The sequence below is a fragment of the Crocodylus siamensis genome, chromosome 4 (genome assembly GCF_052110815.1).
Source record: "Crocodylus siamensis isolate JL-2025a chromosome 4, ASM5211081v1, whole genome shotgun sequence".
Taxonomy (NCBI): Eukaryota; Metazoa; Chordata; order Crocodylia; family Crocodylidae; genus Crocodylus; species Crocodylus siamensis.
This window is the reverse complement of record NC_143398.1, coordinates 228,157,612-228,171,218: the sequence shown is the minus strand read 5'-3', so window position 1 is coordinate 228,171,218 and position 13,607 is coordinate 228,157,612. Positions and strand designations below refer to the sequence as shown.

Below are 13,607 nucleotides of genomic sequence, written 5' to 3'. Positions count from 1 at the left end.
CGGGGTACTGACCATCCAGAGCTGGTGACGTCGGGGAGCCAAAAATAGCCTAATGAGGGTGGTGGGTATAGGAGAAGCACAGTCCCAGAACTGGGGTAAGTGGCTGGGCTTTCCCAGCCCCAGGGTTTTGCTCCAAACAGGTACAAACATTCATGAGTTTGGGCTAAGCCTTACCCAATCAAAATTAGTACACCTCCTAGTGAACAAAATTAGATTAGGCTAGCCATTTTTTGCCCCATCTAATCTCCCCAAATGTCTGTTCAGATCAGCACTTAGATTGAGCTAACCCTAATTAGGTCAATCTAAGTGTAACATCTGCGTGGCATTTGGTCGCATTCTTCCATCTTTCACTCGGTATTTTGTCAGCAATACACGAAGGAAACATGTCTGCTTCAGCAGGTTTCTGTTCTCCTGTCCTCTCCACATATTAAGATGTATCTGAATTGTTAGAAAAATAACATGTTTCTGATGGCAAAACATTTTACACATATTGTGACATTTTAATATTAAAATGTGTGAAAGCAATTTGGTTGCTGGTGAAAAGCAGAGGTTGAGAACTGAACATTGTAGCTTTAGAGAGAGAGAGAGAGAAACAGAAGGAGCGAGGGAAAGACCTGTTGTGGAAAATAACATTTTACTTAGTAAACTGTTCCCGCTGTAAGAAAAAATATACTGTGTATGTCAGTTTTTTTCCTCAAACTTATTTCTTTTATCTTATGGAACATTTTCTTCCCAAAAACATTTTATAAATTGCACAAAAGGATTGTAGTGTTTTTGTTCTCAAAGTTTTTGAGAACAAAAAGGCATGGGATAAAATTATATAAGGAGAGAACTAGTGTTACAAATGGTCAATCTTGCTGTCAAATGTATCTATGTATTTATCACTTAAAATCTGTAGATGACAAGTTGAGAAGTATGCGCTGTTTTCTATGAACACTTAGGTTTTATTTGTTTAAAACCACTTGGCACTACCTTGTCCCATAAAAAAGTGTTTCTCTAGTGTTTAATTTTTATTTTAAAATGAGTTCATGACATTTTTATAGATCCCCTTTCCATAGCCTGGGGACACTGAGAATACCAGTTGCAGCATACTTTTCTCTATTTGGACACTCAAGTCTGCAATTTGCTAAAACGATTTGGACTTGTTACTTAAAATATAAGTGATACAGCATATGCATTTTACCACTTGAAGGTGTGGATAATTTCCTATAAATTAAGGCTCCATATTTGATAACACTTATCTACAGTTCTTCTTTAGCATTGGAGAGAATAAAGCACATCAGAAGCGACTTCATTGGAAAGTGTTTCTTACTATTATAAATTATTTTTCTTCTGGCACAGCTGAATAGAGAAAACTTTCTTTAGGTAAAAAGCATGTTCAAAAATGTACTGGAGAGATTGAATAAGATCACTGAGGCTTCGGCCAGCATCCAGCACTATGATCTTTTATTTGAACAAACGTGGACTGAAGCCTTTGAGTTTAAGTGACATAGCTGTGAGATATAAGGTGAAGGTATGCATGATATGCAAGTTTAGACCTAAAACACAGCAAGCAATGCAAGGCCTGGCACTGTGGCCTAGCAATGAGGACTCCTAAGCCCTTAGTTCTGATCTGTGCTGACACAGCTCTTTAATAATTTTATATTAGACAGTCATTGCTTAAAAAAACAGAAATAACTCTGTAAGTGAAGCTAGAACCACCACCATCATCCTTTCCTCCCAAATACCATAACTACCGTGCTACATAGTTATGCTTTCCCTTGTTCGCTCTCCTTCTGGCCTACGTCCTCATTGCCTAATAAGCCACCCTCTACAAAGTGGGGTGACCGGCTCCCTTCCACTTGCATAGCTCATAGGCTAGTGATTGGGGCACTTTTTTAGGAGTTTGGTTTGAATCCCCTCCCCTGATGAGGAGGGTCTAGAATCCAGGTCCCACGCTTTTTGGGCAAATGATTTTCGAACTTGACTGTTGGGGAAAAGGTATGGAGCAGACCCACTGGCTGTTTTTTATACTGAGTAGAATGCATGTCCTCAGCATCAAACAGTCAGTAGGCATAGTCTGAACTTACCTAAGGAATTGGGAACTGAGGTGGAATACAGGTGCCTCATAGCACTAGTTTGGATTGCAAGAGCTTATGTATGAATGCAGTATTTAGGCGGATGATATAAAGTACCTCTGAGTAGATGCCGTAGCCCACTTCTAGGTGTCTAGGGGTCTTTTTAGGCCAAATTGGAGGAGCCCAGATGGAAGTGCCTGAGCATTTTTTTTGCAGCCACCCAACAGGGTCAATGCAGATTGCTCTTTGTGACTGAAGACTTAGCTGAAATGTACTCACCTTCTAGGCAGCTGAAAAGTCAATTAAGACCTCTCCATTCAACTCTATCTGGTGTACATTGTTAAACTTGAAAGGTTAGTTTAAAAGGTAAAAGCCTGGGCAAAAAGCTAGCAATAAACCTATACATTGCCAAAAAGTATAGTGTGTGGGCTTATGCCAGCCTTTCACACAGGACTGTATTTCATAAATGTTTCAGGACAACCGAAGAAGCTATTTTACCTGGATGGTATTGCAGGCCAGATCACAGTAAACAGGAAAGTAATGAAATGAATGAGAGTTACTTTTCGGCCAGGACTTTGTTGAAATATATCACGAATACAAATGTTGGCATTTCAATAATGGTTCCAGTTAGGCTGCACTTCTCAATTTTGTGTTGTAAAAATGTCATTCCAGACTAATGGCTAAGGAAATATTTGCATGAATTGTTGCCCTGTTTTATCCCGTTATGAATATTTGCCATTAGAGTTCCATTACCATTGACTTCCCATTCCTGTGAAAATTATTATTTTTACTACATTTTAATAACAAAAATTCAAGGTAATGAATTCCGTAAACGGAAAGCCAGTCGCAGTTGTGACTTAATTGTGACTGCACCAGCTTGGCTGCAGCTTTCCCTCGCAGGGAAGCCAATAAAGAGCTTCAGAATTCTTGAGACGTCATGTTATCAAGATACTACCTGTTTTGGAAACAGACTTTAAGGTTTTATTCTCTATAGGAATGCTAAGATTTTTCTGACAATTTCATAAGGAATTAAAAGAAGAAAATTCCCTTTCACCAAACCTAGTACTGTGTAGTTTTAGGATGTGGCTTGTACTCCCTAGAGATAAGCCTCTGCTTGTCTTTACCCTGTCAAACATACTTGGGGAGAGAGAAATTAAAACGCAGCCGATCAGGAGTTTGTCTTGAATCCTGTCTTATTCCTGATTTTTAACGAAAAATACCTAGAACAGAACGTTCTGTTAACGACAGCCCCATTATGGGGTACTTCCACCGCAGCCCGTCCGAAAGGGTCCTATGCAACACAACGGCTGCTCTCAGTCACTTACTGCTAGCCCCACAACCTCTTAGCCCTGGGAAATCAACTGCATTTCCTTCAATATAGTATTTAAAATGCATTTAAAGATGCATCCACTTAACTAGAGTGAAACATAGAAGCAAAAACATAAATAAAAAATATTAAGATGCTTCGAAAACAACCATTTGGTATAAGCATTTCCAAGCAATAGTCTTTAGTGTTATTTAGCATATTACACATTAAAATTTAAATGCACCTGACAGCTCATGACTAGACATACTCTGAATATGTTATAAATAATAGTTTTGGTCCCCACTAAGTATGGATTAGTTGAGTGAGCTTCCCTGATTCTGTGGACATGGTTTAAAGAGTGATCCTGAAATATTTACTGCTCTGTAAATATTGTGGCATATCTATAATGCACTTGGCAGGTGAAAGGCACCGTCCTGTAAAACTGCTAAGTCTGTACCATTATCATTATTTATTGGTGATAAAGTACTTGCCCTTTAAAGGACACTACCAGCTGATGTTGAATCTATTTCAGATTCCCTCCTTCACTTTGTGAAATATAAGCTCATATAAGCATACTTGTGTGAAGATGGCAACCCATTAGGCTGCAACAGGCCCTTCGTCTTCCTGATCCTTTTCTGGAAGTCTGCAGGTGATAGGGTTGCCAAATGTCCTGGATTGGCTGGGAGTCTACCGGAATCAGCATCCATCTCCTGGTCAATATTGAATGCAATTTGGGAGATTGATATTGGGAATGGGTTGATTAATGACATCATATCGCACGGGGTGGGGAGGAAATCTCCCAGAACAGCTTCAGTCAGAGTGAGCAACCCTAGCAGGTGACTGTCTCTCTCTTTCTGAACCTGCATCCCTTCAATAGACTTCTCTGGAGGGAAACACGTTGAGGCTCCTACATTTTGTTGTCCTCAACTTGCACTGAACCATTAGTGCCTTCCACCCAATGACAAAGGCATTTACAAGGTGAGTGCTTAGGCTGAATTTATAATACCAAGGGATTTTAAGAGATGAAGAAGGAAGGAGAGGCTCCAGGAATCCATCTCGTCTCAGATTTCTGGAAGCTCGTCTAGTCCCTCCCGTTGAGAACTGAGGAAAAGTTTGCAGTGGGCGGCACGCAATGCCACACACTTGGGAAGATATGGTGGTTAGATGCTTAACTGAGTTCACTGGAATATCTGGCCTGTAGTTTTGAACAGTAGAAAGCTAGTAAAAAGGAAAGAGTTTCCCAATGACAGCTCTAGGAGGAGAAGGTAATCACAGCCATATACAGAGTCAGAGGAGAAGAGTCCTTGCCAAAACTGAATGAAACCGTCACAAAGAAAGTATGAGTTAGTTTGCTTTGAGTTTGTTCGGGGGCAAATTAATTTTTAGGCTGGTTCTTTTTTGTCCCAGATCAAATTTCCTAGCTCTGATTTTAACAACATACTTGAGAAGAAAATCTGAATTCGGTCACAGGGGATAAATATCAGTTAGTGTAGTATAGATTATCTTGGAAGATTTTCAGTCACTGTTATTAAGCAAAGGTTTTATCAAGCATCACAGGTATTAAACCTTGTTACAGATGGCCTGCTTCCTTTATCTCATTGAATTCCATTATAAAATAAGATGGTGGCAACTCTCAGCAGACTGTCTAAGGCTGCCGATATTTTCACTCAGTGTTAGATCACATACCAGAGATGTTGCATCCAAGCATAAGATTTCAAAAAGTCTGGACATGGCTTTGATCAGCTGCTAGGTTTTGCTGTTGTCTGTACAAAGAGGGTACTATTGTTTCAGGGGAAATTATTAGAGACTTGGCTGGCCTGCCAGGTGCTAATAGCAGAGATGATGGCAGTCCTAAATGCAAGAAATTACCATCATCTTTCAAGATAAGTCTGCTGCTTTTGACGTGGAAGAGAACATCAGCAGCTAGAGGTACAATAGATGTTCTTCAGACAGATCCAGCAACCCGGACGTTTTTTGGTCACGTTCCAGGATAGCTATCGGCCCTTACACAGAGAAGCTTGTGATGGAACAGGTTCTCAAAGCAGCAAGCTTGTCTTTAGTCGGCTGACATGGTTAGAGATCAGAGAAAAATAAAGGATGTTTATGTGTCACATTATCAAACCCTGAGACAGAGAATGATGTTGGTAATAAAATATTTCATCTTAAGGACACTACAGGGAGATTTGCAGTATGAATAGTTGTTGGAGCAGAAGGCAAGAAGCCTCTTGTCTTTTGGAGCAGCTAAAGGTTGTAGCTAGAATTAAGATTTAGGGAACATATCAGTGTACTTGAAAAATATGTTTCAAAAATAGGACTGTGTGTGCATAGCCATGAAGGACCAAACATTGGGACCCAGCTATTTTGCATATCCCAGGGTGCTACCTTTTCTAATCTGTGATGCCAAGTAGGTCAGCCTGAGAGCTGCTATATCTGATGCATGGGTATCTATGGGCCCATCATAGGCCATTTCAGAAACCAGGAGAGCTGGGATTATGGTAGCCTGGTTGTTCTTCAGTAAATCTCCCCCACGACTGTGAGCTCTGAGATGAGGTAGAATATGACTGGCAGCAACTGGGTATTCTGCTGTGGTAGCTGGGGATTTCATCTGCCTTTGGGACTATTGGGAAGCAGATAAAGCTAACTTAAAGTTTTGCTCTCTGAGTCATGAGAAGCCAACCCAGTGAGAACCATGATCTGCCCTGCTTGTGCATAAATATGTGTGCATGTGCGTGTGGAAAAGAAAATGAAGTAGATAATACACCCACTTTTGCCAGTGAAAGACCAATTAATGTATCACTTAATCAGAAATTTGAAAAAAGGATATAATAATAGTTAAGTAAACACATTCACACTTTTAAAATGATGTATAATAGTAGTATTTTTTTTCACTGAGGTTTTTTGAGCTAATAAATGAACCAATATAACATATAAGAACATAATCTAGAACTAGACATATCAGATGACAAGCTGGGTTTTTTTCCTAGAATATTAGTGCAGGAATTTAAAGTTACTTTTCAAGGTAGTGGAAAATTACTTCACAAAATATAAATTGTCTACGGTATATAAACTTTGTGTAGACAGACAGAGCCCATTCTGGTCCTGCTTACACTAATTTTACCAAATTGGAATTCCATTGACTTTAATAGCATGACTCCAGATTTAAATGAGGTGAAGTGAGAATAAAATTGGGTCCACTGTTTTAATTGCTCGAATGCTGGCAAATAAAACTGCCATTTATTCCAGCAGAAAGCAGTTTGTTCTGAACTATAAAACAAGTTAGTTTGGTTGAAAGCAGGTGCGATCCCAGCTGAGAAAACCCCACAGGTTTAAACAAAATATAAATTAGTGTTGTGAATAATGATGAATTTTGAAAATACTAAAACACTTTCAGTGGTTTTCCTTTTTGTTTTACTTACTTTGACATGTAATTCCATCCCCACTGTATCCAAATGGACAAGGCCCACATTTAAATCCTCCGTCTTTAGCAGGCTCACACTGCACTCCTGCAAAGCACGGCATGTTGGCACAAGTGATTTTCTTGTCCTGATACAGTAGACCAGTAATGGGTTTTGATAGTGCCAGACGGTTTGCTGCGAAGGCATCTGGCTTTCTGATTGAAATGGCCTGTGCTGGAATTCTTGCTTGAACAGAAGTCCTTACTGGGAGGCTGGCACTTCGGGGAGCTGTATCAGAAAAAGAAGCTATCAAATGGAATGAAGAAGTCAGCAGGGCGGTCAAAGCAGACGCTCTTGGCTTTTCTGTTCGAAAATCGTGCAGTGGCTTGGTCTTTGTTGTTGCAATCCTACTAGACCAATTTCTCGAAGAAAAGTTAGATTTTGTGCGGGTCTGCTGAACAGCAGACGGGCTTGAAACTAATGAACTTGCACTCATGTCATGGTGAGGGGAAACACTCCCTGCTGTGTGTGATCTAAGGTACAGATTATAGTCAGGAGAGATCCGGGTTGTCATTCTGACCATTGCTGCTTTGTCATTGGGCTCTTGGTGCAGAAGTAGGTTGTGCGCATTCATTTCTATTGTCCCTTTATCCAAGGATGATGATTTCTCAGATGGTGTGGACTCTAGATCAGATTTTGTTGCTGCTGAAGTCTGAGGCGGGGAAGCTGTCTTTTTTATAGTAAGGGATTGAATACCAAAGACTGTAGGGTGTCTTGCTAGAAGAGCTTGGGAAAATGATTTCATTGCTGCTCTTTCTTGGTGGGAGTCTTTAGCGTCTTCATTACCTATCTCAGCAGTATCCATGTGATTTTGAGAAGATCTTTGTACTAGGGCTGAGGGAAAAAGATACCCGTCAGTAAATCTGCTGGCCTGAATCAGTACTGGAGGAAAATGAATAATGAACTTGTGAACCAACAGTAGGATATTAATGACATACAGAAAGAAAGCAATCTGCCATACTCGTATGATTACAATTTCCTGACTAATCGGAGTCAATATTTATTGATTTGTGATTTCTCCTGCCAGAGTTATATGTCTGGGCTGCTTTGTGCTCAACACCATATGGTTACATAATAGAGTCTCTGCCCTGACGTGCTTACAAGAGACCGTGGGTGGGTGCCAAAGCCGACAGAGGGAGAACAAAAAAATAATAAGAAAATTCTGGGTAATGACCAAAGTCTCAGCATACACGTACAAAACTATTGCTAAGTTTTTGTAAGCATCTCAGTAAAAGAGAGGTTTAGAGAGAGGAATGATATGGCTTTGTGGATGTTTGCATAGATGCCAAATATGAGAAGAGTGTGGGAGAAAGCATGTTTAAAAATGGCTGACAAAGCTGACATCAATGGAATAAAGCTGACATCATGGCAGAAGTGGAAGCCACCTTTTCAATAATGTAGGAGATATGATATATGGGGAGGGGACAGGCTGTGAAGAGCCTTGAAAGTGAAGACAAGTAGTTTGAATCAATAGTTTCAACAAGATTAATGGCCATCTGCTGTCTCTAATGAATGGAAAAGGCTATTTTTAACAAGTTGTGGCATACTTATTTCATAGCATAGGGAGTGTTTTGGGCTGTGGGACTGTTCCCCAAACACCCAATGCTAAATCTGTTTTAGAATTAACCCTATTGGGTTAACGATTTTACGTTTTAGGATACTAGATAACTATTAAATACCCAGGTAACCCTCTTTTTGATGTAGCTGTCATTACTAAAATTGATAACTGAACAAACTGAAGCAGAAAGATGAGGGTCGAATCCAAACTGATTTTGTAGGTGCCTCCACTTGGGTGTTGCAACACCTAGAGTGTAGGCCCCTTGTCTTGGGCATATTCTAAATTGACAGGTTTGGGGCCCTAGGCTTCTTATACAGTGAATGGAAAGACTTGGGAGTTTCCAAGGGGGGATAAGATTGCCTAGTAGTTCAGCAAGGTCGCACTTACAGATAACTACCTGGAAACTGAACTCCTGATTCTCTGGTATCAGTTTAATAATTTAACACGGGACTGCAAATAAGGTACTTCTATCATCTCAGAATCCAGATCACTCAGCAGGGAGGCACCTAATCTGCCATAAAGCATGGTATCCCCATTCGCTCTTAAAATGCTGCTGGTGTTAGTTCTGCATACTTTTTGCCCAGATGTATAATAGAAAGCATGTTTGCCCCAAGAAGCCAGTTTGTCTTCCCCTATTGAAATGATCTAAACCCACATCATCTTCCTAGGATAATTCTCTAACTTTCAGGTTATGGGCTAGGCTGGGCAGAAGGACATATCCATACCTTCTGTTGAAGCTGGGTGACTTCAGTGCCAGAAGGCTAATGGTCATGGATCCAGATAGAGAACAAGCAAGAGGGAATGTGACTGTAGTTTAGTGAGGAGCAGTCTTGTAGAAGGAGGAGTCCTGGATGTGTCTGTGTTTCCAGGATCACTCAAGTACAGTTAGACTCACTCATGCTTGTTTTTCTTGCACTAATCTTGTCATCTTGACTGCCCAGTGACTCTGTTTTACATAGTTACTGTGCATCTAAAGAATCAGATATAAGTAGAGTATAGGCATGTCCCATCACTTTGGATCACAGCAGAATGATGTGGGAGTTAAACGCCTTGTCCGGATCTCTTCTGAGCTTGAGCAGTAGCTGAAGTCTGGGCATGTCTAGTTAGGCTGACATAGAGACATCTGGATGCCTAAGCAGTTTTGCAGCCTCTGAACAGGATTAAGATTAATTTGGATTACTCTTGATCACTCTATGTGCCTTTGTTCCACCTAAGACCTATTTAGGTCTTGACAACTAGATTTGGATCTGTCCACAAATGACTTGGCAAAGGCCAAAAAGGAAAGTCATCACAGCGGGCAGGAGTTCCTGGCATCCAGCCATTTGTACACTCTCTTTCATCTGCTTGTGGTTTTCCTTTTTTTCTTCTTTTCATTCTCCTGGAATACCATGTGCGTGGTAGTGATTCAGGCAGTGGACAAAAACAGTATATAAATAAACTGATTGTACTGTACAAGGTAGTATTGACAAATGATGAGAGGATGGAAGAAAGGGCAGATGGGAGGGGAAAAAAGAGAGGAGAAGAAATCAGAGATAACTAAATAGGAAAATGGAAGAAAGGAGAGGTAAAAGGATTTTTAAAAATGAATGAGAGAAAGAAAGATGAAAGAAATACCCCATAGAAAATGATCAGTTATAGGCAAGAAGCATTGCCTCTGGAAAATTCAATTCAGGGACTAGGAACGGCAGGAGGGACAATGGAAGGCTGAGTCACCACTTTGACAAATTTCTGAAATGAACCCTAATAATAGCTCTGAGCTCCAGCAGTCACAGTGAAATCAAATAGGATTTTTTTTTCCTAAATGAATTTTAGGGACTATTGAAGGGATTAGGCTGCCAAAATAGAAGCTCATAACATCCACTTAGCTCCTGATCAGGTACACAGTGTAATTCTCTTCACATGGTCTTGCCAAGGTACCCAGACTTTACCTGGAGGCAGGGACCACCTGTAGGCATCAGGGGTTCTCCATGACCATTCAGTCTTGGACATTTCTCATATGACTGACAATAAAGAAGCCAATTAAACTAACTAATAGCAATATTGTGGTTGGCTTCTGTTCAGTATGATAGAGACTGGATTAAAATCCTTTATGCATTTTCCATAAGGTACCCACAAAACCACAACATGCTTCTGAATTTCACTGTGGGCTCAGTTCAGTATAATTCGTTCAGTGTCCTGTAATCCATCCCCCATACTGCACCAGGTTTTCACCAATAGTAATAGAGTGCAACCTGGCTAAAATGAGATGGTGACAGAGGGAGCTTTTCTGGAGGAGACAGTTATTTTTATTCTGCAGTTTTTCTAATATCTAAATAAGCAACAAAGGACTATTCTAAAAGATTGCAAACTCAGTTGTCTATTGTCAGCAGCTTTTCGAAATCCTGTATTACTTCAATTTATTTTTCCATGCAGTCGATCAATATCTTCAAATGTATAACCCATTATCAATGCAGAAGTGTGATTGGATGAATCTGGTTTTCTCTGTGATGCCACTATATGATTACATATTGGACTGGATGAAAATAACAAACAAAAAAAAAAATGACAAGTCACAGTGCTCAAGGTTATGCGAAGGGACAAAAATACATTTTCACTCCCTGTCTCTGTTTCTGCCTGTATTAACCAGGAGATGTGCAGCAGCAGAGCAACTGAGTTTATTTTTTAGAGGAGCAGATAAGAGAATGAGGGCCTGATACAGCAAATGCTTCGTTCTAGCTGTACACTTCTGTCACTCCATTCATATCAATAGAGTTACATCAGCATAAATCTGGAGTATGGGAGTGGCGAGTCAGACCCCGAGACTCTTTTGTTACTTCTCTGTCCAGGGAAGATGAGAGCAACAGAGATAAGGGCCAGATCTTGGTGAATCACACCCATCAGAACTTTTCTTCCTTGCTGCCTACAGATTTCAGAGGTTATTGCTACTTCCTTTATATTGGAGTTTTATTTTTTCCTTGAAACCATGGGAGCAAGAAACTTTAGTTCATAAAATATATACATATAAATAAGCTTAGATTTTGATGTGATCACATAGCTTTGGAAGAGACTCTAAATGTGGTCCTCAACCATAATCTAGGTCTGCACTGTGTTCTTGGGTCCAGCTAAGTCTGGAGTTTCTCTGCCCTTTAATCCACGTACTACACAATTATAAGCACAACTGTCCAGCTCAAGGTTGATTCCTCCCTGCAGAAAGAGCCTCAGGATGATATATGTATGCAGACTTCCATGCAAAGTATTATTTTACCTTTGTTTCCCATGAGCATACTACTGTTTTGGGGCATAATTTAAGTATTAACCTCATTGTTAACACAATTCAATAAATTTACAAGTTGTGTAGCTTTAGAGCTATTAACATTTAGTAGTACATTCTGTGTGAGACATTTCTCATTCAGAAGAATGTCTACAGAGATATGCTCTTCTAGCATATTACACTATGGGGGTCATCATTTAACATTTGAAACATCTACCAGCCCATACATCTTATTTAAAATGTCAAGAGAGACCAGAAAAATTACATTGGTTTGAGGAGTCTTGTTACCGGAGTATTAGGGATCATCTAATTTATCTCCCTTCCTCTCTGTATTAGTATTTTTTCTCTCTTTATCTAGTGAGAGAGGGAAACTGCCCAATTGTCATGAAGTAGGAGAGAAAGTGTGTGTCATAGAAAACATAGAAAGGTATTGATATCTTTCCATTTTCTTTGTTCCCCATCTGGCTCCTGGATTTAGAAGCTGTCTGTCACCACTTCCTCTGCCATAATAATGTAATCAAAACTTCTTCCCGCCCATAAACGACTCCCTTAGCCTACAGAGACATGTGGGTGTGCCTTCCCCATCTCTACACCTCCTCCTCTTACTGCCTTACTCTTCATACAAATGTCCAGCTTGCTTTCACGGTTGTTGAACTCTTGCCAAAGGCAGATTCAGAGGAGGTGCAGTAGTGCGTCTATACCCCGCTTTTGGATTCAAGCACACCACGGGTGCACCATGGCATGCCCCCTTCCTACTTTTTTCCCCCTATACCCTTCCTGCTTTTCCCCACTGTCCCTGGGGCAGAGCAGCACTAGAGCCACTTGTGTCCCATGCATGGGGGCTGTGCTCAGCTGGGGAGGTGAAGAGCAGGCAATGTGAGAGAAACTCTCCAGCCACCCTGTTGCCACTGTCCCCTCTCTAGCTGATCCCACCCCATGTTCAGCCCAGCTAGGTCTGGAGTTTCTCTGCCCCTTAATCATGCAGGGGATGGGGGCGATAGAGGGGGCATGCTTCTGAGCAGGAAGGGGAAGGGAGCAAGGATTTTCATCTGCTTTAAGGACTTTAAAAAGTCCCCAGAGGCTCCTGCAGCTGGGTCTGCCCACACTGGTGGGGGCAGAGGAGGCTAGGAGCAGGGGGTGCAACAACACTTGCAGTGTGGGTTGCTATTAGGAAATCCTGGATCCACTCCTATCTCTTGCTAGCCAGTCCCTCTCACTGATAAAATGCTTAGCCCTTTTAATGCTCATGCTATCTTGACTTCCAAAGCCTCAGAAATAATCTGAAGGTGAAAGCATTTCGGGAGCTAATTAAATTTAAATGTAGATTTAGCTAGTAACTTCAGTTTGTTCAAATCCTTTTCATATTCTTAATGTCAAGGGTGAAAAGTCAAACATTGAATGAAGGACTATTTGCACTAATTTAAATTATAGTGGATGCTTGTGTATGTGCAATTAATGCTCATGAATAAACTCTGGGGCTTATTGCTCTAGAATTTTTGCACCTGGGCACGCTGTTTGAATGTGCGCCTGGGAGCAAAAAACTCCAGAGCAATTGGCTCCAGAATTTATTTGTGCACAGCACATGGAGCCTGGTGGGAGCAGCTTAGGATGGCAGGGGACCCAGGCCCACCAGCCAGGGCTGTTCCGACTAGGCTCCATGTGCTGCAGAGGGTCTGGCTGGGGCATGAGGGTGTTTCAGCCAGCAGGCAGGCCCTGCGCTGAAGCACCCTTATGCTCCAGCTAACCACTCCACAGCAAGTGGAGCCCCAGGGGGGTGGGGCTCCATGTGCTATAAGGGGGCTGGATGAGGCATGTGTGCTTCAGCATGGGAGCTGCTCATGTCTCAGCCAACCAGTCCACAGCACATGGAGCCCCATTAGAGCAGCCAGCCGTGGTATGCTCTGACAGGGCTCCACGTGCTGTGGGGCGGCCGGCTGCGGCATGAGGGTGCTTCAATAGGGAGCCTGCCTGCTGGCTAGCT

General features: G+C 41.4%; 1 protein-coding gene across 4 annotated transcripts in view; it reads right to left on the bottom strand.

Moving 5' to 3' along the window:
- Positions 1-13,607, bottom strand: part of LOC149867628 (von Willebrand factor D and EGF domain-containing protein-like) — a 350,434-nt gene that overhangs the window by 57,667 nt on the left and 279,160 nt on the right. For all 4 annotated transcript variants that reach the window (XM_090045830.1, XM_090045828.1, XM_090045829.1 and 1 more), the window contains one exon: positions 6,780-7,652. In XM_090045830.1, the coding sequence (XP_089901956.1) occupies positions 6,780-7,652 (873 nt within the window). The remainder of the gene's footprint in view (positions 1-6,779; positions 7,653-13,607) is intronic.